We start from the raw sequence: 27,773 nt of genomic DNA, 5'->3' as shown, positions 1-27,773 counted from the left end.
AGTCACTGAACTTTACATGCGTGTTAAAAAATGAAGTTAGTGATGAGCTCGTAGAAGCTTAAGAACCAGGTACTGCATGTTGATGTTTTACTTACTCGTACGTTTGCATTGCATCATATTCTAACACAACTCATACATCCAAACATGACTAACAGAAGAAAAAAAATTAAAAAAATCACAGCAACCAGTGTTTAATCTCTTGCTTCCAAACCTTCACTATATTGTGCTACAATGTTAGCGTTCATATTTCCACAAATGATTAGCTGTTACTCACTGTTGTTAAGTTGTTGCAACAGTAGCTTATTTACAATGATTACTGGAGGAAATTGAATCTTTAGAAACCGCGTTTCCTCTTCCACAGGTATAAAAAGAACAGATGTTCAAGTTTGGATGTAATTCTATTAAATGAACAGATGCTTTCGATGTTTCGGGTTTGAATCCTCACCTGACCGAGACGGATAATTACACCTTTTGCTGTCAGCACTGAAATAACAAAGATGATTCAGAGACTGTGAGAAACAAGCAGGCAAGCTTTGATTCTCCTGCAAAAATATCTTAATCCCAAATTTCCCAAAAAGAAAAGTGACATTGGGATTTGACTTCCTAAAAGGGAATACAAAATGTCAGTCAGACGTTCAGTTTCTCATCTTTCAGCCCGTCTGTAATGATGTGATGTAATGATCATGTTGAATATTTAAATGGGCCACTTACAGTAAGTAGGATATGACTGGAAGGAATATTATAGTGTGTACATTCTGTGCTATGTATAATTTACACTCTGATGGTTTTATACACCCCAAAGGACACCCCTCCCATCAAGTTCTTGGATTTATCACTACCAGAATGAATTATGATCTTATGATGAATTAATATTCTATAGGAACCCATTTTCATTCAGCTAATGGGCTACTCTGCAGCAATTACGTTTGCACGAAAGTCACTTCAATTAAAATATGCTCAAATGAAGACATGAATGAGAGATTCATCAATTAATATCCACAGCTTATACTGTAAGATGGATGTGGGTGCTTAGAAATGAAAATCACACCATTATTCCATCTGTTCCCAGCAAGAAAATCCCTCAGACTTCAGAAGCGACTCACTGGTTATTAGTGATGGGATTTCAAAGCCTTCAGCTGAGTATCGGGGTGTGACACACAAACATTGATTTCTCACAGGATCATAACAAACTGATCCATCCATCCATCCATTGCCTTTGCAAACAAAATTCTGCAGCAATCAATGCGGGGCCTTGACTCGACTCCCTCCACTGGTGCATCACCGAGCATCAACTGCAAGACAGAGATGGAGGTGGCGGCCGGGTGACCTGCTTGAGCTTGTTGCCAGCTCTGCAGCTAATTAGGGAATCTGCAACTTACAACAGCAACGAGTCGATAGCGAGGGGGAGGCAGACTGAACCCGGCTGACGGTGTGTTTATACATCAGCACCTTGCAGGAAAGGCTGTGGACCAGCGTGCTAATGGTGCGGTGGGCCATTAGTGCTGGTGGGACAGGTGGGAATGTGTGCTCCCGCCCTCAGAGTGTGCAGTTAGAGCTTCAGCGTGCAGAGATCCCCCGGCAGGCTGACGGATGAGGAAAGCGAGGGGTGCAACTCCAGCTGCCCCGCTACCGCACCTCCCCATCCGCCGCCACGCAGAGATGAAGTGCCAATAGATATCTTCAGTTGTAAGCTGTTGTGACAGTTCCTTTGTAAATGTTTGGACGTGGCTGTTTAAGCACCACCATCTAGCATCTCTTTGACTTTTAAGTTTCTCCCTGAGGGCTTTTTTTTCTTTTTCTGACTTTATAGGTTCCACCAAAGCCACCCTTCCTGTCCCCAACCTCCCTGACATATTGCCGGTTCCCCTCATTGTTATAACACCACTTTAACTACCAGAATTCTTTTTTGAATAATTGCAGAAATAAATGAGCTTCACCTCCATCTGTCCTCTCATTTTTTTTTTTCCTGACTTGGAAACGAAGTCGTCCAGAGCTGCAGTTTTGCATAGGGATGTGGTTATTATCGCTGTGATGAGGAGGTAAGGCAGGGTGGCAGCTGTTTTATAAAACCAGAGTGCGCTCACTCCAGAGAGGGATTTTTTTTCTTTTTTCAGCAGTTTTTTCCCCCTCCCCTGTCTGCAAACGACTGTATTCTTCCCTGCCGCTATTCTCTCTGTCCACCTCATTAGTTCAGAGGCAGGAAACCAAATCACATTCAATTACCAAGTCATCAAAGGCCATCTGAAGCCCGGTCTCAGCATGTGGGCCCCAGCACAGGGGGGCAGTCGCAAACAGAGGTAAGCACCAAAAGAGACCAGGAGGATTCATTTAATTGAGGATCGTGCTGTCCATTTGTGAAACATAGCCATCAGCGGAGGAGCGGACGGCCTTTTGGCTCAAGTCAAAATGAATAACACTCCATTCTTTGTACACTGTGGGTACACAAGAAACATGGGGGAAAGAAAAACACTGAGGGATGCCTCCCGGGGCGGATTCATTTTCCCAATTATTGGCTCAAATCCAAACTCTCCTTGCCAAAATCATTATACACACTTTCTCCCCCAGAAATAGTGCTGTGGCTTGCCTTTGCCTGGCAAACGAGACTGAACTCCAATTGAGATGAGCGCGCGACGTGCGCCGCTGGTCCGTGAATCAACCTCTCCCATTAGAAACTTGCTCATCCTTATCATCACGTATGTGCTCGTTTGGCTCCAGCCATTTGCTCAGGCAGGAGGAGAGGAGCGTTTTCTTTGCACAGACGCAGGGAAATGAGGCCAGTCAATCTGAGGTTTGTTTTTTTCTGGGTCTCTAAGGAGCTTACAGTAAACAGCACAGAGGAGCAGCCTTGGCAAGTGTGAGTGCCTGCTGCAGGATGCACATGAGGAGTTTCATTGAAAAACAAGACATCCATCTACCAGCCCAAAAGTACCAATGAGAGGTTTGACTCACCACAGGACCATGTGAAATGTAATCGCTATCTGCATTTGATTATATAGAAAACATTATAACAAATGTCATTATTTGGTTGTCAGATAGCAACCAATATTTAAAAATAGATTAAACACATTCGTCTCTGACCCCAAATGTTACAATTTGTATGTTTTGGGTTTGGTTAGTTTCCAGTGGAAGGCGGGGGGGTTATGTGTGAGTATGGATTTTACTATCAATACCATGGAGAAATATCACTTTCTATACTTTTTCAATATATTTGGCAATATAACTACATATCCAATACAATGTGGCATATTTCATTTCTATTTTAGCGACCTTTTTTTACTAAATGTATGTTTTTTCTATTAAAATACTTTATATTTATTACTCTGTTGTTGTCTTTTATTCATATGTTGTTGTAATTTTTGAGCAAACCCCAGCACATTACTTTCCTACAGGATTTATAAAGTTCTCTGTTAGCTTAACAAGGGAGTATTGAATCAAACTAGACTGTAAATACTGGTTACTCAAAGGTTACAGTGGGGCTGGGCGATATGGCCACAATCTTTTATCTCAATATAGGTTATTTCATATCTCGATGACGATATAGATATCACAAATTAGCAAGTTTTCTGGTAATTCAATTAATAGTCTTTATGAAATGGTAAAGCCTATTTTTGTATACTTTAGAGGGAATTAAACATAAAGTTCTTTATAATTAGTAGAATATTACCACTTATACATTGCAAAAATACAACCTGCAAACCAGGAAAACATGCTGGTGGGCTTCAAATTACAATATTTGCCTGTTATGACGCAACGGTTTCTGGCACAGCAGAAAGTTTTGTTATTTGGCTTTGATGATCCTTTTTTTTAGGGAGGGAATCTGCAGCTGCAAGTTTTAATCATTGACTAACTAATTAAAAAACATTACTGCAAGTCAAGTGGTGATTTACTGTACAGAGAGTTTTGTCATAGGAGAAGAAGACAATGCTTTTAATGAGATGACATTTTGTTCTTTTTGTTCTTCATGAATGTTCTGCTCATGTACATCTTCTCTGTTATTGGTGGTTACTCCTCCAGATGGTTTTATTTACGCTTTTGTTTCCATCTTTAATGCTGAGGACAAGCCACTTCTTCCTGGATTTATACGCTTATTACTGGATTAACCAGCAAGATGGTGATTGTTAGCTGTATCTTTATCTACCGCCATACACTTGATACTGGGGTGATTACAAGATGCACCGGAAAAGCTGTTCTAAACTGGCTTCAAACCAGATACCCTGCCATCTTCTCTCTTTTTTAAAGCACTTTTAAAACAGACACATTGCTTAAGAAATTAAGAAGTTTTAAAGATTTTTTTGTAACAAGCAGATAAAATCACATTCCTTCTCATTTATGATCGATGTAATAACATTTTGTTAATAACTATTTTTGATCACCTGTCTATTTTGTGTCTGCATTTCTTAAGAAAGAGCATTTCAGTAGAAGAAAAACTGCATTCAGTCTCTTGCTTTAAAGCTCCTGCTTGTAAATTATTAATTGTATGTCAACTAAGACAGATATTTGCACTTCTATACAAACACTAGTAAATTAGCTTCTGCTTTAGATTACTGCCTGCAAATTGCTTTGGAATAATTTAGCAGTTTAACTCTGAACCGACCACCTGGCGTCTGCAGACCCCAGAGGTTTACTCTTTATCATCTCTCACAGGTGCTTTGTTCTATCATTCCAATTTAACATCACTTTGTTCCTAATAACTTTCCAGCATTGTTTTCTGTTCTAATGAGTGCCTATTTAAAAATAAATAAGTTTAAATACCAATTCAATTCAGTTTATTTTGTATAGCCCAGAATCACAAATTACAAATTTGCCTCAGAGGGCTTTACAATCTGTACACATGTACATACCAATGTATTGAGGTCCTTGGGGACCAGAGTCAAAATATGTTATAGATACGATAGAATAGGAAGATAAAATGTTTAACTTTGGTCCTGATTCAAAGTATCACTAACTATCAGGGGGGTAGGGACACTCTGCCAGTCAGTATGAAGGACACAGAAACAGATATCCTCATGTGCTTTGACTATTTTTTATTTCTTTTTAAATATGCAAATTAACCATTTCTAAAAGAATGAATAAAATAAATAAGCAGACAGTAAGCTATGGTTTTTGTTTCTTATAGTTCATTCTTGGGGTACCCAGGGATTGTTGGATCAACAAGGGCTAATGTGGGATATCAATACAATAAAAGAATGCTAATTAAATAAGTTATGTATAATATATTTTAAAGTTATATAACATTTTACTTTGGGAAATTGGCTTAAAAAAGGTATTTTGATATGGAGTACTCATAATTTAATATGTGTGCATTATTGTTGCTCTGGGAGAAAACCTTTATAGCTATACAGAAGCAATATAATTGTTATCCTTATGGTTTACAAATCATGACACTAAGGGGACAGTACTAAAGTTTTGGAGTCCAGTATACAATCTCAATCTGACAGTGGAAACTGATGTTGGAGAAGAACATGGAGCAGATGTTATGGCCCGTCATATAAAATATAACTAAGCTTGTTAATATGAATACTTTAAATCAGAAACTTGCTTTATTTGACAACATATAGCAGAAAGAATATGTGGCAAGCTGTTCACTCTTAAATTAGTAATTTGCCGGCTGTTACGGTGAATTTCACACTTGAGATGCAAGCTGGTATGTCTGATATAGACCCGCTGTGTAAAGATAGCGGAGCAGTGGGCGAGATGCTCCAGTCACATACTGGTTAGACTGGCAGACAAGATGGAGCCAGAGCACGAAGCAGACGTGTCCGGTGGAAGCAGCGGTGTGATGCCTGTGCAATGTCTGATGGGAAGTGGATTTTGCGTTTTTGTAATAGCTGAACCAAGACTTTATACAAACTGAGATTGTGTTTTGTCACAACGTGACTGCAGCTGCGGTTGGCTTCGTACTGTGACTGGTGTCATCGCTCTGTCAAGGGTGTTGTTATTAATGCCGACAGCTTTATAAGAATTTGTCGTCTTCTGTTGTTAAAAAAAATAATAACTCAGAATAAACTCCAGTGTCTGCTGTGACACCAGCAGCTACAGCTTGTATTACTTTGTCACTGGCGTCATTCTTCTGTCACTGGTGCCATCACTCACTCAGAGGGATGATCTCCTTTCATCATAGCTGGTTTGTTGTTGTTGTTGTTATTATTTGGGTGAATCAAAGCTACAACAAAAGGTAACCGACTACAGAGGATTTGGTGGATAATCCTTATGTAACATCAGCAGCAGTTTATCAGTCACTGATGTCTTCATTTGAGCATCTGTTCTGACGCTCTTAAAAAAACGTGTTTCTATTATCGTAAAAAAAAAAAAAATCTGCAGTGATAAATTTCGCAGCATAATCTAATCAAACACATATTATACTTGGTAACTGATGGCAATGTGCCACCAGCTATTAATAACAGTGGTCTGTCACTGCTGCCATCACTCAGGGGGTTGTTTGTCTGCGGGTCTTATTTGTGCAAAATTAATACAGACTGAAGTAAACACATGGAGGGGGAGTCTTCACTGTGGCACGGATGTGTCACTAGTACCATCACTCCCAAAGCAGTATATAAGTGTAGGAAGGACTTTTTTTTGTGTGTTTCCCGTCTTTTTTAAGGATGAAGCAGTCCGGTCTCACTAAATGGCGTAACAATTTTTAGGACACCTAGCATGCAATGAAAACACCTTTCTTGCTTTTTGTCATTTTACGCCATGTAGTCTGTACTGACTGCAATGTAAACGCATATCTGGAATATGTTATACTCCGAGCGAGTGATGTAGTATAAATGTGAGAAAGACTACTTATGGTAGGTGGGTCAAACAAACACAGGACTTTAAACCAAGAGACCGGTGTCCGTGTCCCAAAGTGTTTGTGATGAGTTTTCCATATTTGTGTTATGCTGGTTGCGTTTTACCTAGCTTAGGTACTTATTTTAAGTCCAACCATGATGTTTTTCCTGAACCTAATTAAGTGATTTTGTTGCCTAGACCTAACTGCATCTGTTTTACGGTAACCACGTGTAGTAAAATGACGTGGTGAAAAAAGCCTATCACAAGATGTGAATGTCATGCTAATCATACAATTACCCAGGCTGCAGCAGCAGGACAGTAGCTAGGACTTTATAATGAGGTTATGAGTCCAAATCATAGAAATGGAAATCATAAGGCAGTAAGGTGGAAAATAGAGCCACACACAATAGTATGAGAACTCCACATTAAGCCGGCGTTTTCCTTTTTTCTGCCTCTTGCTAGTTAGCATGAAAGTGGCCGCCGCTCTGAACATCCATTTATTTTAATAGGAATGTCTGTTCCACTCCCATTCTATTTTTATTGTCTAAATATTGTGTAATTGATTGTTGAAATAAATAATATATGTATTGTTTTAATTATATTTGCTGTCTTGCTTACAGTTAGATGAGAAGATCAATATCACTCTCCTATGAGAAGGTGGAATCGATCTTCTCAACTGACTCTGCAAAAAAAGCTATGAAAAGATTAAAATGTTGAATACTTCTTTAAATATTCTGTTGTTTTTCTACATTTCATCTCCTTGCCTGATGTCTAAACGCTGTTTCAAAGATCTCTCCATACCGACAGCCCAATAATGCAATTCTTGCATAGTTATGCTATCAATTATTTCAAAATTATGAAACTTATGAATTTTTTTTGGTTATTAATATATATCTTTTGTTTGTTGAACTTGGGTCTAAACAAATACAAAAAAATCTGACTTTTAAAAGCCAAGTCAAAAGAAAAATAAATTCCTCTTAAAGTCATTCCCAGAAATTATGGGAAAACTACGTTCTTTTTTTTAATGTGTGCACAAAATTACCCACAAAGCAGACCTGCAGATGTAGTTCTGAGAGAAGCAAATGTAAAACTTTAAAAATGCAAAAAAGTGGTTTTATGCTGACTCAATGTGGTGTTATTAACGTCAGAGTCTTTTGAAGTGTCAAAACCATCATTGATTATTTTGTCTCTTTGTTGTTGTTACTGTGTTGCCAGAGGTCAGCTGGTACTCACTCAAGCAGAAGTTGTCGTGGAAGGAAGTCAGGAAGTCGGAGCATTGCTCCCTGTGGTTGCCGCTCGCTGCGCAGGAACACCAGGGTCCCACGTTGGATGTGGAGTTGTCAAGGTAGTTGGGAGTTATTGTGCTTCCTGTAGAGAGGAGGAGGATGAGGGGGGGAAACAATATTGATATGTATGTGTGAACTCCTCACATTACAAGGTTTACACAAACATAATGCTTAAATCTGATATTAAGATCACAGGAATAAGAATTGTATTAGGTCATTTAGCTAACCTGCCTGCCTTCCATAGCCATTTTGAGCTGTTTATTTTTTTCTTTTATTCACTTTTTTTTTTATAAATACCTCAGAAAAAGAGAAGTTTTGACTGAGAAGTTTGATGTCGCAAAAAAAAATTAACTTTGGAGCTGAAATCTGGCTGATTTAATCTAATTATGCTTAGCTTGATTATGACCTTACACTGATTACCATAATCAAATAAAGGCGTTTTCATGGCAATTCCTATCATCATAGTGTTGCTGTAATCAGGTTGAGTTATTAGAGTGCATGTAAATGTATTCATTGTGAGAGGAATTTAACGAGAGGAACAGATGAAAGTGGAGTGAATAGAGACGCAGACAGGCAGGTTAGTTAAGCAGGCATCCTGCTGATCAAATGTTGACTGGTTCAATCCCAGTCTCTGACAGGGCTTGACATCACGGCTGTTTATTTCTAATTTCAAAGAAATGGGTGTTGCAAACAAGCTTCTGCTACAAATTTCTCTGATCTTGTGTGACAGGCAATTATTTCAAAATGTGATTTCCTTCGTCAATCATATAACAAAAGAAAGACACCGAGCTGCTTGCTTTTACAGCATCTTGGTCTCTATCTCCAAGTGAATGCTATTTGATGCTACAACTGATTAAGTCCAAACTGCAAGTACAGTAGCAGCAGTTTAGCTTACCTAGTGTTAGTTTCCTTAGTGGACTTTGCGACCTGCAGTAAAAAGTCCAGCTATTATCACAGAGGTTGCTTATTATTTTCTGCCTTTGGAGCTTTTCAGCAGGAAGTCATTGGGAAGTCATTCTACAGAAAGGGTAATAAAGCCTGGTGGCTTGTTATTTTTTTATTTTTTTTAAAGAGGTGGGAAATAGAATTGCTTCACTTTGAGGCACTGTGGTGAAAAAAGTTTTGATTTACCTCCATTGATTTTCTGGGTCCCAGACTTCCAAACAACAACACCTCAGAGTCTCACTTCTACTTCAGTTGTCTGGAATGGCCAATCACTGCTGAACACCTTTCTGTGTCTGTCTCTCTTTATCTGTCTCCCTCAGTCCCTCTAACTTAGCAAACTTAAATAACCTTTTTTTCCCTGTTTTTGCAGCAGTCCACTTGTGGTATTGTTGTCCCATAATGACATGTTTAGACTGAGTGGGCTTTAAAAACCTTTTTGTGCATTATCTGATCTTTTGTTAAGTTTTTATCTATTGCACAATAAGCTGTGTTCTACGCCTCCGCCTGCACCCACTCAACGTCACGTCAGGGATAATTCTCTCAAAACACCAGTCAATAGTTGTAATTGCACTTATAATGCCAACGACTTGGCCGGGCATGCTGCAGCCACATTAATCAGCGCTCCATCGATTGCTGCACCGCGCTTCTCATCACAATCGTTGATTCATTCTTTTGAGTCCTGTTCGGTGCGCTTGTCTGCTCTCCGCCTTCCTCCCTCTAAAACCTTTTTGTTCCTTATCCATCACAGGAGGCAGGGTGTGAGCCGGAGCTGGCACAGAAAGATTTAGTTCTTACCAATCAGGCCGGTGTACGCAAGTAGACATGCTCCGTAGTTCTCCTGCTTGCATCCACTGGCGCTCTGCTCGGAAGGTTGGCAATCATACTGGAACTGTGCCCAGCGAGACCTGTGGGAGCAATAACATGCCATCAATCATTCACTCGTGCTTGGCTGCTGCACACATGGTGTCACCGAGAGCTGGCCGGCCCCGGTGCTTTCTCTGGACGGCTGGATGTGGATCGAGAACCCACAACGCTCATCTAACTTCCTTCACTCCTACATCAACTCTCTCCACCTTTCAAAGATCTCCCTGCTCTGCAGCACTTCAACTGCTACTCCAGTCACCCCTGGCGACAATCATCCCTCTTTTTCTTGCCTCCCCACTTTCTTCTCAGCGAGTTGTGTTCTGGAAGGCTGCCAGGACTGTAGAGAGTCAATGAGGGGCAAAGATAGGCCTTGGCTCTGCTCTCTAAATACCGCGGGCGCTGTCTGGCAGCCCTGGCCGTGAGGAGATTAGACAAATATGGATCTTCCATATAAATATTCTCTCCCGTAGCCGCTCTGCCTTCCCCTCCTTCACCTTTCCTGCCAGTCGGCGAGACATCTAGCCTCATCATCATCATCATCGCGCAAGGCCATGGCGGCCATCATATCGCATCAGCGGCCCCCGTCGACTGGCATTTGTAACGGGATCCCCTCGGGGCACCACGGCTCCCCGCTCTCCCCTCGTTTGTCATGTCATTGTAATGATGTGCGTAAAACTCATAGGCTGTGCGCTAACTGAAGGCATTCTCTGCAGGCTGCCGGTTAATGCCAGCTGACTGGTGCGGGATTGGCGGGCTGCGCAGGGGCCTTGAGGTGGCCCCATCCATCGGGGCGGCAGTGGAGAATAATGCCTGATCGATGGCCGTGACAGATGAAGCCCTTTGTCTTTCTGACATTTGAAGAGGAACTAGATTAAACGCTGGCCACCATTTGCTGTCAGTGAGAGGAGGCTGACTGGATGGGTATGAGGACTCCATGTTCTGCAGTGATTGAGAGAAATACACCCGCTGAATTTTAATGACTTCATGAGACATTGTTAGTTTTCTGATTGGACGTTGACAATTAATTAAAATTCAAATGACATATTTGTTTCCATCAGTGTCTCATTTACACAAGGGTTTTACACAGAATAAATATGCTTATACAGAAAACCTGTACAGGCGGTCAGTCAATTTACTGTTCTCGATGATGTCTTGGCCGTACATTGATGTATATCTTCTGAGCACTCTGGAAGGAAATTCACGTGTGAATCCCAAATGTAGTGGGGGCGCTCTAATAATGACTACCTCACATGGCTGCTTCTTGCCTGGCTGAAAATGAATGCAGAATTTAATTGAACTAATTAAACAGTTAATGAGTGTAACAATTGAAGGAATTAAACAAGGCTGACTAATTAAATCTAAATGAACATATCATACCAGCCGGACCTATCTTCCAAGACACACCATGGCATTTTTTTTGTCCTGAGGGAAAGTCATTGTTCAAGGCCACCACAACAACAAAGCACTTCCAATTGAACGCAACGGCGGAGAAGATGCCACCACATTAGCCATTAAAATTAGCTTAAAGCCAGTTATTTTGATAGCTGTGCTGTTTTGCAGTATTTGGGGCTGGTGCATTTCTGTTCTGTTGTAAAGTTGCAACATATATTGGTTCACAATGAAGCCCTGGTTACACCAGAAAGTAGCAAAGCAGAATCCATCTGCATAGCTTCGGGAAAGAGGTGCTGCTAAAAAGCTTCTTGACATTGTGACCAGGGCTGGCGAGCTAATTGCTAACAAGCTAGCCAGCCAGAACACTAAATTACCTTTGCCGGTTTGAATTAGGAAACGAATATCAGGGTAAGCCAATGAGCTATAATAGGTTTCCAGACTGGCTAGCTTAAAAACCTGTCAAGCAAGCTAGTTAGCAGCGTCGCTAATGGTATAATATTCTCAAGAGTTGATTCGAGACATTTATTTGCACAACCAACTACTGTCTCAAAAACAGTCTACAAACAATGGCCCTTTCATGGAACAGCGTATGCTCTAACAAAGAAGGTAGGATGCAAGTGGATTGCTAAACTAGCTTCCTTTCTTTTGGATTCTACGTTTCCTTAAAGGTCAGCCCTCTCAAGACGGATTGTTATTCGAGCAAATCCACAATTATAGTATATGAGCTTGCCATGCAATTTCGCTGTTTTGAATGCAGGTGTTGACTGAGCTTTAACACTTCTTATTAAAGCTACATTTCTGTATTGCATAATGTGAAAGTTGCCGCTCAGAGAGATATCGCCCAAATCTACAGCTGAATAGAGCTTTCAAGCCTCTTTTAGCTCATGGTTTTGGTTTCAGAGCACTTGTTTCCACAGCAGTCAGCTGTTTTAAGCCTAAAATAAATCTATGGATAAGTGACTGTTTAATACTAGCCCAGGTTCAGACTGACAGAGTTAGCAACCAGCTGAAAAACTAATGCTACAGAGCCATAAATCTTTGGTGGAGACCCAAACCAAACTAAAAGGAGAATGAATATTTATTTAAATGGTCTCTGTTCATTGCTGTATAGTTGAGTTCCTCCTACTCTCACCGACTGCTCCTCATGCTTACACAAGTCAGTTGTAGAATAGCTGTCCAGTGTGGAACAGCAGGGAGCCAGAGTGGCTGGTGAAGCTGGTCAAACACTCTAACACGTCAAAGAGACCCAGGTTGTTTTTCTCAGGAGCTGGAAGATCAAACAAGCTTTTTGTCTGTAACCTCGGGCAGGTTTGCTAACAAGTCAAAACATAAAAACCCAATAAGCTGATATCGTGTATCAAAGCTTGTTTCTCCATTCATTTAGGAGTCTACTTTCTCTCTCTAACCTTAAAAAAATCTATTTCAGCTGTAAATCTTGGACATCAGAGCTGCAGAGCAGCCCTTGAACACACCACGACTTTCCAAATCAATCTGTCATGGATTACTTATTCCCTTAGCCTCCCGAACCTATATAACGCTCAAAGCACTACGAATTCTATTTTATACTGCTCTAAGACAAAGAAACAAAAAGAATGTTAAAGCAATATCTAATAAGCCAGCATTAATGTAATGTCTACATAATTTGCACTATAACACCGGTAATAAACACTTTGTGATCCCCTTAAGAAGCCACAGCAAATCATAAGTTCAGTGTTTTGAGTAATGCCAACTCAGGAAATTAGGTGGAAAATGTTAGTGGCTGCCGGAAGTATAACACAAAATTTCCAATTTCTACCTGCACACATAGTCTGATTTGCAGTTCCGCAGCTGGGCCAGGCAGTTGGGCTTTTCCTTGTCTTCGTAGGAGCAGGACGGCACGATGGTTTGGCGGCGGCGTTCCGAGCAGGCCGTGTCCGTGCAGGGACAGAACAGCAGCTCGTGGGTGTAGTCAGGGGGGACGCGGTCAAAGAACTTCCTCAGCGCCTTGTTGCACTTCGGTCGGTTACATGGCCCCGAGCGGGCCGACGGCTGGATGCAAGACGACACGTATTCTGTGCGAAGCTTCTGACACGTCTCATCTATGTTGCACGCCTTGGCGGCATCCAGGCAGCGGTTCACCGTTGTTACTTCAGACTCTAGACGGAGGGAGAATACACAAATGGGAAGCAGAAAGCATTTCATCCTTCTGTGTGGTTTGAGAGAATCAAATCCCAGGCAATGTTTACCAATGATTCCAAGGCCTAATTGGAGTCAGTATTGACTTTCCACCGTCGCCTCACATGCAGCGTTGCATTTACAGATAAAAAATAAAATAATATGTGCGTCTTGAAGTGCAACCTAAACCAATAGGATGATTATATGTAATAGCCCCCCCTTGCAATGAATAGAACATGAATGGTGTTTAAATGTTGCATGAGCAACTGGATGTGTTTCAGCTGAGACCTAATGGCTGAATATTTCATTCTGCTGGGTTAATGCAGAGTGGCAGTGCTGCAAGAAAAAGAAAAAGCGGCTGCTCCATCTCCCCAACCGCAAAACAAGGTCTGTAATTACTGCTCCTTCCCTTCATCCATCTATACATCTTTCCAACAATCCCTCTCCCTACAGCTGGGGCCACCCCACACCCACTTGACTCCCTCCGTCCCTCGCCATCTTCCTACATCGCTGTGTGTCTTCCACTCTCAGCACTGCCATTACCCCCTACTCCATCTGTCTCTTCCCTTCTCCTCCATCCCCCTCTCCCTCAACTTTGTCCATCTCTGCCTCCCTCTGTGCCCATGCTCCCTCACACTTCCCCGGTAATGAGCCACCTCTGTGGAGGCAGTGGAAAGCCCCCCTTTCATAACCGTCTTTTTCTTTTGGCTGCATTATTTCCCAATCCATCATCATGTGTTTTTCTCCCCAGCGACCTCCCAGTCAATACGGCCATGATGACGTTCAGCTTCTCTGGCAGATAGCACCGCTCATTAGTTTGTAAACTGCCTGTAGTTGTGTGTCTCCTGGTGAGTTCGGCTCTCACCAAGCTGTCACATGAAATATGAATGGCCTTAGAGAGCAAGCTAACAACCCCTCACAAAACATGGGTTATTCCCATTTTAACTGCTAAGCAGGTGGGAGGAGGACCTGATGGAACTCCAGGTCGGGATGCAGAATATGCACACAAGCTTTTATGTTAAAACATTGCTATCATGTTTTACCGTTTTCTTTTTTGTATTGCTCTTTTCCAGGAACAAGCCTCGCACACTTTTACACCTCAGAACTCTTCCAGTACATCCACAGTCCAGAGCTGTTCCTTATTGGACCCACCGGAGGCTGAAGGCGCTCACGCTCTAGCTTGTTTTTCCAGTCAAAAGGCCTGCTTCTGTAATATTCATCAGCAGATATCTAAATTTAAAAGTCTGCAGTACAGTCTGTGAGTATTTGGACGGAGACACATTCTGTTGTTAAACTCAGCACGGTGTGTTTGAGATGTTGCGTCTGACAAGGAAGTGCTGACCTTAACTTTCAAAAGGAAATTTGGATAATTGTAAATCTGGGGATTTGCTAATAGGAGCGAGTTCTCAAGTTCCCAAGCCTTTTATCGAACAGTGAACAGACCACTACACACACAGCCTGGAGGATGTCTATCTCCACTCAGGTCTCTACCATGGTAACAAGCTTGTAATTTAACATGAACACTAAACTATCCACACAAACACTGAATCCCACTTACCCTAAATGCACAACCAAACATGAAATACACTTAAAGGAACAGTAGCACTGGGGGGGAGTAGTGGTAGTGTAAGTCCAATCAGATTACCATTACCATATTCCATTCCAAACACTGTGCCTTTGGTGTATGGTGGTACAATAGTACAAGTACAAGTCCATTTACCATTACCATATATTGGCAGAAATGGAATGTAATATAAATGTCTATAATCTATCCATAACTACGGCCAACGTAGTTCTGCACGCTTGACACACGGGAGAAGTTTCAGTTGGTTGCAATCTGCAACCTCACCGCTAGATGCCACCAAAAAAAGCTCGGTACGTCTACCAAGAGAAGTGTTTTTAGAAATGTATTGGCCAAGTGAACATTGTTTGCAACATATTGAACGAATTGGTCAACAGAAAAGAAGTGGTTTATGCTAACAAATCCATTTTTTGCCATGACACTGGATTGTTGTTAGAATCTATTACAACTCATGTAGCTAAGTACAGTAGTCATCCTTCATCAAAGAGCAAAAGACAATCCCTCCTATTCAATCATGCAAGGGGAGAGTATTTATTGCTTTTTAAGGGTCTTTGTTCAGCTAATCTGGATGTAAAACCCCTTAAATTAAAGCCCCACACTTCACCCTCATTGTATTTTTTAGGGATTCTGGTTTCCTTATTGTTTTACAAAGCTTGTGACCAACTGGCATTAGATAAAGAAAACAAAACTATTGGTATTTGTCTTGCTACCAAGGGGCATGGAGTAGAAAATATTCGTGAAGAAAAATAATTCACACCCCTCTTAGAGGGCAATGATGCATGTAAAAGCCTCTCTGTTGGTGCAGAACACCTCATGTTTTAAACAGAGACACTTTCTTAAAACCACTGACTTCACGTTAACTGATACATTGGTTAAAGGGTGAAGTACTCTGTAGTTTGAATACTCCTCAAAACATGATGAGCTGCAGCTCCGGCTTGCATCTTTGAAAAGGGTTATTACTCTGTTTGAGGGAGAGATGCTATAAGGGCGGAAAAACAGCCATTAATCACGTCCGTGTTGTTTCGGCAGTCGACTTGTCACGATGCATGGCATGGATGTCAACTTTGACCTCAGATGGAGCCGCTGGAGTGAAATTTACGAGGAGGCTGAGCAAAATGCGGCTCTGATGCTGCTGTAATTTAGAAGCAGCCTCAAACAAGCAGTGTCATTATAACAAGCAGCTTATGTATGAGGTCACAGAAATGCATTATGAAGCGTGTGAAAGAGGACGTCCCCTGAATCTGAATTGTTTAGTTATTTTGGTTTTCGCTTACATTATAGTCCATACTGTCACACATAGAGGTTTAGTGGTGATCTCACTCAATTATGCACAACGAGCCCATAGAAAAACTGAAATATACATTTTGTGAAGAAAATATGAGTAATTGCTGCAAGCTTCTGCTGCGCGTCTATAATTAATATAATTAACTCTTAACAGATGTCAGAAAGCTAAATACAAGCATCAGTGTGCCAAACATGCTGCACATTTTTTTTTTTAGCTGTGAATATGTATGGACGTAGATGCCTGCCATGGAATAAAAATAACAAGGGTTGAAGTCATTCATTTTTGAAAAAGCAGAACAACGGAAGAGGATCAGTGGGTGACGTCACAGGTCATGAGGCAGTAAAATATGAAAGCAGAACGGTATTTAATAGTTCACAGTCTTCTGAGCAGTTAAAGGACGGGCGTGTAGGATTAATTAGCATCTGAGGTTCATGGTGGGTTTGAAAATATCTGGCTGAGATATGAAAAATTCCATGGAAAATGAAGGAAGCCGGTCGTGGAGCTGCAGCGTACAGTAACTTGGCTGTGGGTGATTATATGTACACAATTCTCCGACCACAGGAGGTTAAAATTCGGTTCATTTTTTACGTTCAATTTTTTAGAAAACATTTTTCGAATACCGGTTTCGATTCCAGCCAATTTGGACCAGCAGACAGGTTTAACTTCCCAGACTGTCGATGGGAAACACCCATGAGACTTTGACCTCCCGCCCCCTTCCAGGCGAATTCTGGGTCATTACATCTTGGGCCTAATTTACATATCGTTATGCATTGTTTCTGTCCGTTAAGATGTCATTGCATTCACTGTGTTGCTGCCGAAAACATGTCGGCAACGCTTCAATATTGTCTGAAGGGGGAAGAAACCTGAGGTTCTAAAAAAATGGCAACAGTTCCTTGACATTTTACTGAAATATTTACTTAACAAAACTGTTCATGCAAAACAAGTAAAAGTAAAGCAAGTTAAAGTTGAACCAGACGGTGAGTACTTTGTATATACTTACGACAGATAAGTCTGATTAACCCCAGGGGTTAAAGCCAACGTTTATTGAAATAACTTTTCGTCATATTTGCTCAAACTGTCCCTATATCCTGACATTAGCACATGAGACAGATTAACGTTCCTTTTTAACGTTCCTAATGGCTTTTGCACGATTCCACTTTGCCTGGAAAAAAAAACAACCAATCAAAGCCGAGGACTCCCTAACGCAGCTGTCAATCACTGAACTCTGATCAGGCAGCGCTGATCAAACATGGATCAAGATTCTGAAATTGCATTGCCTTTTTTTCTCTCTGCTGAATTGGTTCCAGAAACATATTTTAGTGTGCTGTTAAATGAGCTCATGTTTGCTCGGGCCGGTGGGAGGTTGGCACTGCTTGGTTTTGGCTTGCCAGTTGATCATTACTTTGGTGTGTACAATATTATTATAATCATAAAAATAATGTTTAAACTTGTGGAAAATCTATTCCAAGTTTTAATAAACCAGAATCATTATTTAATTGGCTTGTGTGCACAAACAGAGCTGTGGGGAAATATGACATTTAGGATTTAAGACTGTACTGTAAAGCTGTGTTTAGTAGAGTTTCCAAGGCAACAATTATACCGGTGAGTAGAGAAGTATAACTGTTACTCAACCTGAACATAACCTGAATTTACCTTTAGGGCTTTTATGCAAACTGTCTCCTGAACTGGCCTCATACCACTGTTAAATAATTTGCCTTTCTATTCTCCCTGCGGTATAAAAGAAAAGCATGTGCAGTTTGCCAGTGTCAGCTTGAATTACTTCAGGTTTGAAGTCATAAAATGTGTATTTGACACTGATCCCTCATCGCCATTAGGAGCTGCCGACATACAAAACTACCTTATGCAACTTTAATATTATGAGGTTACCTCATGAACTTGAGGTAAATAAACGAAACATCGCTGCTTATCCAGGTTTGATAAAATAAACAGTGAGCCTCCACTCATTCCCTCCAGCTCAGTATAATACATCAAAATAACACAATATCTGTCTGAGAAAACCCCCCACTTGCAATGAATTACCCAGTAGTATAGAAATATAGCAGATTTAATAAACAAATATTCATATTTCCATGATTAAAGTATAATTACATTTGTAATTAACCTTATAGCACTTGTTTAGCTGCCTTTATACAATATTGATTAAGTGCAGATGTGAATGCTATACCAAACAAATTACTATTTGTTTCTAATTTTTAATAACAATAACAATAATAAAAACAATAAAAGTAATAATAATAATCTGAATAATAATCAGAATAATAATAAAAAACCTGTTCATAGAGCACTTTTCTTACAATAGATGTAGATGATGAAGCCCAAAGTGCTTAAAAAAAAGCAACAGCTTTAGTTTTCTTTTGTTTCAGACAGCTTGTGTTCATTTTTGTGTTTAAATGTGTAAATTGAGCTGTGTTCTCCCATTGAGATGTCATTTTCCACACTTCTTTTGGTGTATGTAGGGCATTTATCTTTACACTGTACGGCGTATGCATGAACGCCTTCCACACTAATCACTTCATTCAAGTCATTATTTAAGTTTAGCAGACTCTCCATCTCAGCTTTACTCATCCGGAGTATAATTGCCGTCAGAGAAAACAAAGCACTTGACTCCATGTCCTCTCCGGTGAAAAGAATAAATAAAAAATGGACTCCTCCTTTGTTTGTAGCCTCTCTCTCTCTCTTTTCCAAACCTCCAACCGTAACAAAGTGTAGTGTTGTCTGAGTAAACAGAACCAGCTCTGTCTGTCTTCCGTTTACTTTTCTTTTTTCGCTTCCTGTTTCTTTTTCTCCCTCTCACTTCTTTCCGTGACTTTTTTTCTTCCGGTTTCTGTCTGTTCTTCACACTCTCTGCCTCTCTTTTTCCCCCCACATCATTTTGCTGCTCCCAGATGCATTAAAGTAAATAGGTAATTAATCTGTGCCTCGGAGGCTAACAGCAGCACATACCTGCCCTGCGGTTTGCCCACAGGCTCAGAGGCAAGACAGAAGCAAAGTGTGGGTTGATGCTCATCAAACACTCTGTAAATCCACCTGCACATACCTCCATCTACTCTGTCAAAATGACGCTGGATAACATCTGGATTGGCTTCTTTTGTTTTTTGACACATAACTTGGTCAGGACCCATTGGTTTTTTTTGTGTGTGAAAACGGATGCTGCAGAGAAACACCTGCAAACTCACCTGCAGCAATGGAGGCCAGACGCACGTAGTCAGAGCCCCTCTCCTCTGGTTCATAGGGGAAGTCCTCCACCAGACTGAGTCCTTTCAACAAAGAAGAGAAAGTCAACTTCTGTTGCGCTGACAACCCAAAATAATGCCGTACTTTTCTTCTACTTTTGAGTGCAGAATTTGTCTTTTGGATGTCCCTAAGCACTGACACAAACACTCCTATCATAAAAGTTGCATACAAAGTTACAAGGCATGGACAGGATAATTCATGCATGGCTGGATTAACCTGTTAAAGGGACTCTGGGGTGCAAAATATGCTGTTGGAGCAACATCATGACATCCCAGCCCTTAACTACTGGCCCTATGTGCATTTTGCATCTACCCTGAGTAGCAGAGCACAGACAGAATGACCAGAGACCAACCAGATGTATAAAAATACCCAAACTTTGGTACAGTATATGAAATGGCATTGTTTGTGCCTGCTATTACACCCGGTCCCTATAACCATTAGTATAAAATAAATACATTAAATGCTCATATGATACTACCTTCCCACATGTGTTTGGTGCGCCAGTTAGTTTGTAGTCATTTTAATAAACAACTATATTTAGAAATGTACACCATGTGAGCAAAATATAAACAGAAAATGATAAAAGATCCTAAAATAGATTTTGAAACTTACTTACTTTACAATATACTTTATTAGTGCTAATTCCCAAACAAATTAACAATCAGGTCTGGTTAACAAAACCAATTGTCATGGAGGGACTTTGGGGGATCTGGATCATTGAGGCACTTGCCCATTTATAATCCAGCCTTAACTTCAGTGGACGGAAGTTAAGTTCAACTCAATTCAATAAGTCAAACTCTAAAGTAAGTGAACTATAATTACAAACAAAAGCAGGTTATATGAGGTTGAAAATCAATAAGCTGGCATTTAACTGAAATAAAACAGTCAATCAGCAATCAGCACTTTTATATGAAGGTTTTCAAAACAGCAGGAGTTAAGTGAAGGAGATGTTAAGATGCCACACAATCTTTGCAGCATGCATGAGTTCATAAATGCAGCTGTTTGAACTTAGTCAAAATTAACTAAACACAAAAAGCTACATTGACCAAAAAAACACAAAGCAATTTTTAAATATAAGATATTAGATGTGAGACTAACTCATAAACTTTCAAGAGAACTTAAATGAACGTATTCCATTGTGAAGAAGGTCTTAACTACATGTTGAAATGCTGTTCAAACAATGAAAACTTAATCAATTGTCTAACCAAATTGGGACCCAGATTTAATCTCAACATCACAACGTCTTTTTGAGCTGCAAATCAGCAAATACATTTTTACTGGGAAGAAACAGCTAATGAGAAAAGAACATGACAGACATTTGAGTACTAGGTGGTTGACATATTCTGCTTAACAGCTTACAACTGAATACAACACATCTTCAGGGAGTGTCTGATTCAGTTGTTTGAGGCATTTTTAATGACACAGTATATTATGATGTTTCACACGCCAGGATGGGAGTAATGAAGGCTGATGGATGAGCTTCACTGTTTGTTTTATTAGTTTATTATCTTCATGTCATGGCTTTTGCATTTGCACTTGACTCGCAGGATATTCACAACGTTGTCAAACTTGTTAAACAGCACTGTTGTTTTGAATCAGAATAATATGCTGAATTCCTAAATTTGAATGTAAATATACCACAAATCGTGGAGCCCAATGTAGTAAACGGCCATGGTAGTGCAAAGCGTTTTGAATAAGTGCAAAAATTGAAGAAATAAAATTAGTGTGGGTGGAACAAAAGGAATTTTTGACACAATAATCACTCTTTTTATTTCAACCTGGAATGTAATGCTGAGCTCTCTGGAGGCGGAGGCCTAATTCGTGTGTAATGGGCTGATAATCCCAATAACATACTGTAGCTGTTTCCGCCCACCTATCAGGAACAGAACCATCAGATTGTGTGTGTGTGAACGCCAGTCTCACCGTGCAGCACCGACTGATGCAGACTCCAGTAGATGCTCAGGCAGTTCTTCTCCTTCTTCATGCCTCGTTTACACTGGCAGCCGTGCAGAGGGGTGGACAGCAGGGCCGTCATGGCGTTCTCACACTGGTTCCGCGCCCCGGGCCCCAGCTTCACGCTGCCGTCCCCCGCCACACACTGCCTGAGGGTGCGCAGTCGCGGGCTGCAGGAGTCGTCGCTGGAGCAGGTGTCTCCCGCACGCAGGCAGTCCCTCCCGCCTGCAGAGAGAGCCATGCGTGGGACTCCTGCAGGACGAGACAGACAGAGAGGACAGGTTAGTCTCGTGCTGTGGTGATGAGGTCCGAGCAGGTGACTGGCCTGTGGACAGGTTTTCTGTTCAGTTTGTTCAGTGCAGCTTGAGTCTATGTAGGATAAGACCATCCACTGAGAATTCATCCAACATACAGAACAAACACACAAATAAAACAATCACTCAGGCTGCAAGTTAAAGAACGGCCCAAACTCAATGACAAAAAGAAGTCTAATGAAAACATCAAAACAGGATTTATTTTTTTCATTTATTTAACCATTATGATGATGATGACCAAGGATTTTTCTAAATCACACCAACTGGCACTAAACCGCTCAAAAGCCTGTAATTTCTCTGAAGAAAGTGACAAAAAACAGAGGAATTGGGGGCAAGGTAGCTCCCCTGACAGAGGACCAATTGTTGAAGAAATCTTAAAGGACAAGCTGACACATATTTAGAGACTATAAGAAGCACAACTGGAAGACAAATGGGGAAAATACAAGGTTTTGTACTGTGCAAGACTCAAAATGGTGACATTGAAACAGAGCTGCTAATGAATCCATCAGCATGACTGGGAACTCAAGAAGTTATATTGCTCTTTTCCATTGAGGAAAACAGTGATTTTACCATGCAGAGCATTAGAGTTGCTGATCTACTGCTTCCTCGATCGGTTAGATTGTGTTATTTTGTGATTTTCAGATCCGACTTATCCACACAGCAGTACATTATTTGGCTTTTCTGCCAGTATTCTTGTCTGTTTTCCCAAATTAGAAGCGTGCCAAGCACCATCTATGTTACTGTAGTTAATAAACACTGACTATGGATAAGGATATATGTATATATGTAACAATGTCATTATTCAGAAACCTGGAAAAATATATTTAGACAGGCTGGGAGAATATCATTTTGAAGCTAAAAACCCGTACTATGACCAGATTACCGATACACAGGGAGCTACAGAACGATATAACCTCAAACGTAATGGACATGCCCTTAAAGCAAATTAAAACTGGTGAAATAATGTGAGCTTTTATGACCCATTGAATCAGTGCTAAAATAATGTAAATTGTATTAAATTTAATTATTGGATTACATTTTAACATCCCTTGTCAGAAGCAATCAAACTTGGTCAACGAGCCGTCTCACTACTGTATTCCAACATTTTAAAATTACATTCATAAACCCGAGGGGGAATGCTATATTATTCATGAATTCATCTAGTTGTCACATAGAATACATCTGACACCACTGACTGGATTTTGATAAAACTTTGGGGGGTGGGATAATGCATCTCGCCGATACATCCTGACATGTTCAAAATTACACTGAGGTGTTCCAGCTAAAGTCAAAATAAAGTGTCATATTTGTTACAGACTGGCCCAGAGAGGGGCTGCATCATTTGTGGGGAAACAGCTTGTTTACGGTTATCTTGTTTCATGTGACACTAATAACATGCAGGCTTTATTCCCCTGCGGACAGTAAATACTTGTTTATTCCCAGCTGCCTAACAGCTCTTAGTCGAACTCTTAAAGATGATGTAGTGTTGTTTAATCCACCCAAGCATCTGGTTTGGGATAACACTCACATATATATAAATGTACTAAAATATGCTATTATAAGAGTAAACAACAGGCACAACATCTGAGGGATGAATGACTCCAATAATTTATTGCTCCAAACTACAGATTAACAGAATCAAGAGTGTGCTGACAGGGACGAGAACATTTCCGACTTCAAACTAAAAAGTACAACAGAACGCCACTCAATTACTTGTTAACTCGTGGCAAATCCATCTACACCCGACTTCATGAAGAAGCAGCTGTCTGACGTCACACAAGGTAAACGTAAATGGTAAACCATCAACTAAAGGGCAATGTAAAGTATGTTTGCCTGTATTTAATTAAAGCAATACATTATATTATAAAGTAAAACCTGGTTTGCATGTAAATCAATGTCAGAATATTTTAACAATGTTATAAGTCTGCTGGTTACAATAAACAATCTTTGAAAGGTCTCTCTTCTGCACAAGAGTTATTTGGGAAATGTTAAAAATGGCCCCCCAAAATAATGTGGCATATAATGACTTGCCAAAGAAGCATCAGTTTGTCAATGTCAGCCATGGTTTTTGTTAACGTTTGGCATTTTGCATTTGGAACTCTTGCAGGCTGGAAATGTTCACTAGAAAAAATGAGAATTGGACAAATAAAAAAACGTATGCGTGATGATTGCGATAGAGAGTAAAAGGGATAACCAAAGTTATTATAATTGATCCTGAAGGGGTATATGAACATCTGCATCAAATTTAATGGCAATCCATCCAATGGCTGTTAAAACAGTTCACTCACTAGAGGAAAGGATAACACTTGTGAGGATGGAGTACGGTGGGCGAGCTGCGGTACCATAAGACCTCCCAACCTTCCAGAGTGTGACATTCTGGCCATGCACTTTGCTTCAATATGGGACCAAGTGTATACTTTTTCCATCTGAGAGGGATGTTATTCACAAGATGGCAAATGGTTCCATAGCTCTCCTGAGCATCAGGCAGGTCAAAGCTAGACCCCAAAAAGTGAATGCCGAGAAGGCAGATGATCTTTCTTGGGTTTTTGAATATCTTTTATGAAGAGCTGGTGCTGTGTTATTGTTATGTGAGGTTTTCAATACTTGTACTCAATGCAATATTTTCCCAAGTTGTTGTGAGAAGCCCTGGTCAAAGCTGTCCCTTTGAATAAAATCCAAGCCCAGCTTTCCAGCTGACTAGCGTCAAATCTCTTTAGTCAGCTGTGTTGGTAAAATGTATAAAGGGATCCAAAGGAATGCCCTCCTGGAAGACACAATTTCCAAAATTGCCCCTTCCATGGCTTTATGGCAAACAGTTCAACTGTCACTGCTCCGATTCAGATCCTGCAATTCTGTCACGAAGCACTCAAAGATAACCCCGAAATGGAAGTTCACGCTGTTTTTGTTGATTTCTCCCTTACTTTTGACACCATAAAGCACTGTCAATTGATTCATACCCTGCCTGACTCTGGCTCATTGTGAAGGAGCTCTCTGAGTGACAGAGCAAAGGAAGCAGTGGGGTTCCTGTGTGTCCGATCCCTGTGAAATCCTAGCTGGTGTCACTATTGCTTTGTCATTTGCATCGACAGCCTGGGTTCGTGTCTGCCTCCCTCTGTTATCCCTGTCACGAAGCTACTGATGGGAGTCTCTCCGTGGCCAGACTCAGAAGGCCTTAGATTCTGTGGCTGAATGAGTGTAGGCGTTTTCACTTTATGTGAGAGGAGCTAAGACCATGCATATGGTAATCAGTGCCAGGAGAGAAGACAACATACGCTCTTCTCTGACTCCAACACATTCTGCTTAAAACATACTGTATGTAGAGACTTTAAACTGCTTGGAAAGCAGATATCATCTGATCTGTCAAGGGACACAGCCAAAGATCCAATACCTCAGTGTTCCAAAAGAGGTCTTCCATGTGACGTTCTAACACATATCTTAAATTTGGGAACCCGGTCGGGGGTGGGTTTCCTTTATCCTTTATATATGAAATTGTCAGAAATTCCAAACATTTAGGGTTTATGCTCTTAACTTCACGTTTTGCCTTAAATGTTTATTGCTGCTTTTATGGACGCATTTAGGATTCACTAAATCTGTGTTTTTATGCTGCTGTACCCTGCCCTGCCAAACTTTAATAAGTGATACTAAATCGCAAAGGTTATTAGGATTCGTTGTCTGCACGAAGTGGATGTATGTACCACATTTCATGACGATCCATCCAAAAACTGTTTGAAACATTTCAAATCGGGGCCAAAGTGGTAAATTGACTGACCAGCCCAGCCATCCGCAGTGATGCTCACTTGATGGTGCAAACTCGTACTGTGCAGACAAACTTTGTTCAACCCAACAGAACTTTATGTTACACTCTTGTGGAATCCCAAAGTTTCCAAACACTAAATATGTCAGGCTGGATTTTGGTGAAATGTGTATAAACATCTGAAGGATTTCCAGTTGAGGGAAAGGTGCAGCCGCAAATATATTGAGTCTGAGGTTTGAATATGTCACCCAGTGTAAACGTAAAGCTTTCGATAAAGAGCTGGAACAAGCTGAGACAGGATATATATGAAGTATTTCAAGTTCTCTAATTTTAAATTAACTGTATGTTAAGTGGTTAATTCATTACCTAGACCAGTGCAGCTCCCTTTAGAGTCAGAAACCATTTTAAACAATCTAAAATGATTGTGATAAGTTTGAAGCAAGGGAGCAGAATTGGTTATCGACTGCTTGACAGAGCAGTCACTGACTACTTGTTGAGACGTTCTGTGCAGCGAGTCGGTTCATTAATTAAATCTTAATAAAATTTTAATCAAGTGATGAGAAGCGAAAGCGTTTTCCAAATAAAAGGCAGCAGTTTGCTCTTTTTTTCCCCCACCGGCAGACTGACAGAACTGAAAAGGACGTCTACGTTTGGCTCAAACTGTTACGGGTTACGTCACTCTAGAGATGATCAGATAAACGGAAAAAAAAGTGCATTTCATATCTGAGTCAAGTCTACATCTTGAGCTAAAGCCTGCTGTGCTTGTGGTTGGGAAAAAAGGGGTTAACTGCCACGCGTCCAGCAGGAGACTCCTCAACCTTTCCAAGGAGTCAGCTAATCTAGAAGCAAACTGTCAATAAAAGTCTAGACAGACAGTGAGGCTAGAAGCGTGTTGCTATGGGTTTGGGGTGTTAGTGGATGCTATTGAGAGAAAGCATCTGCCACTCAAGTGAGGAGCTCATCTTTGCGGAGGTCTTGACAGACAGCACTAAGTGTGCCAGAAGAAATAACGCCCTCAACGAGTCATTCATTCCACAATGGAGTCTTAAAATCAAATGTATTTCGTGGCAAAAAAAAGGAGGGAGAAAATCAAAAAGAAAACTGCGGGGTGAGATAATGCCATTCTTTTTGATGCAAATCAGCTCCACTTGTGAGTTTTCTTGTGTCAAGTGATGGCACTTTAAAAAAAAAAAAAAAAAAAAAAAGCGGAGGAATGAAACCTTATGTCAAGATTACTTCACTCGCTCTTAAAATGCAGATTTGCAATGAAAATACGTGATCTCTTCTCCCCATGTGGTGCTTTTCTTCACTCGGTTTCAGAGAAACACTGTTAAAACGACAAGATGTATTTTTTGCAGTATCTTATGCAAGTGTGTGGGATCAGACATGTGGGTGGCGGATATGTGGGTGTTCTGATACGGAAGGTGGACCACAGAAGAACCTGAAAGCCCGGTTTTGGCTTCCCCTCGGCTTCAAGGCGAAAGTAGAGAAAAAGGCCCTGGTGAGCAGCGACGGTGCCAATCGTATTAAATTGTAACGAATCCAGTGTGGAGAGAGGTTTGATATTTGTCTGAGAAAATTAAGTAGCACTCCAGATTGCGACAGATAACTGTTTGCCTGGAAACCGAGCCGCGGCGCAGCGGCAGTTCAAAGAGAGGCAGTCAAAACCAATTAGGAGAAATCAGTTGCCTTGTCATTCAGATTCGTTCCATCCTATATGCCTCCCTGTTTATCCCACTGAGGTAAATAATCTGTTTGAGCTCTCTCTCTCTCTCTCTTCTGTTTCAATTCCACTTTGTTTCTGTTTCTCTCCGATTTCCTCCCAACTCCCCCTTCCAGCTTATATCTCTGTTCTCCCCCATCCTTTCCCTCTCTCTCTCATCTCGCACGCAAACACACCTGGTACGGTTCAAGGAGCAGATTCTAAAATTCAAGAAATATTTTCAAGGGAAACGGGTCACCCGAAAACAAAAGGGAATTCACTTTTTTTTTTTTTTTTTTACTTCCTCTGATGTCAGGTACGAGCACGAGCATCATTCTCGCCGCCGAAAATCAAAAAACAACAGAGATGAAGATGCAGTGTTTTTTGACAGCCAAAGCGTGGGAATATCCAAATTAGCATTAACAGAAAAGTGATCTTTCTGTTGACATGAGATGAATGAAACCCAGATCCTGTGAGCAGATAAACATGTTGATTTACAGCTGCAAGTACTAC

The 27,773-nt window shown here is 40.8% G+C and overlaps 1 protein-coding gene across 1 annotated transcript in view; it reads right to left on the bottom strand.

Moving 5' to 3' along the window:
- Nucleotides 1-27,773, bottom strand: part of gfra4a (GDNF family receptor alpha 4a) — a 269,930-nt gene that overhangs the window by 35,189 nt on the left and 206,968 nt on the right. Inside the window, exons 3-7 of the mRNA XM_054614270.1 lie at nt 21,461-21,742; nt 19,480-19,560; nt 13,057-13,396; nt 9,801-9,910; nt 8,008-8,142 (exon numbers count right to left, since the gene is read on the bottom strand). Of these exons, the coding sequence (XP_054470245.1) occupies nt 8,008-8,142; nt 9,801-9,910; nt 13,057-13,396; nt 19,480-19,560; nt 21,461-21,742 (948 nt within the window). The remainder of the gene's footprint in view (nt 1-8,007; nt 8,143-9,800; nt 9,911-13,056; nt 13,397-19,479; nt 19,561-21,460; nt 21,743-27,773) is intronic.

Source organism: Anoplopoma fimbria, chromosome 15 (genome assembly GCF_027596085.1).
Source record: "Anoplopoma fimbria isolate UVic2021 breed Golden Eagle Sablefish chromosome 15, Afim_UVic_2022, whole genome shotgun sequence".
Lineage (NCBI taxonomy): Eukaryota > Metazoa > Chordata > Actinopteri > Perciformes > Anoplopomatidae > Anoplopoma > Anoplopoma fimbria.
This window is presented reverse-complemented; position numbering and strand designations above follow the sequence as displayed.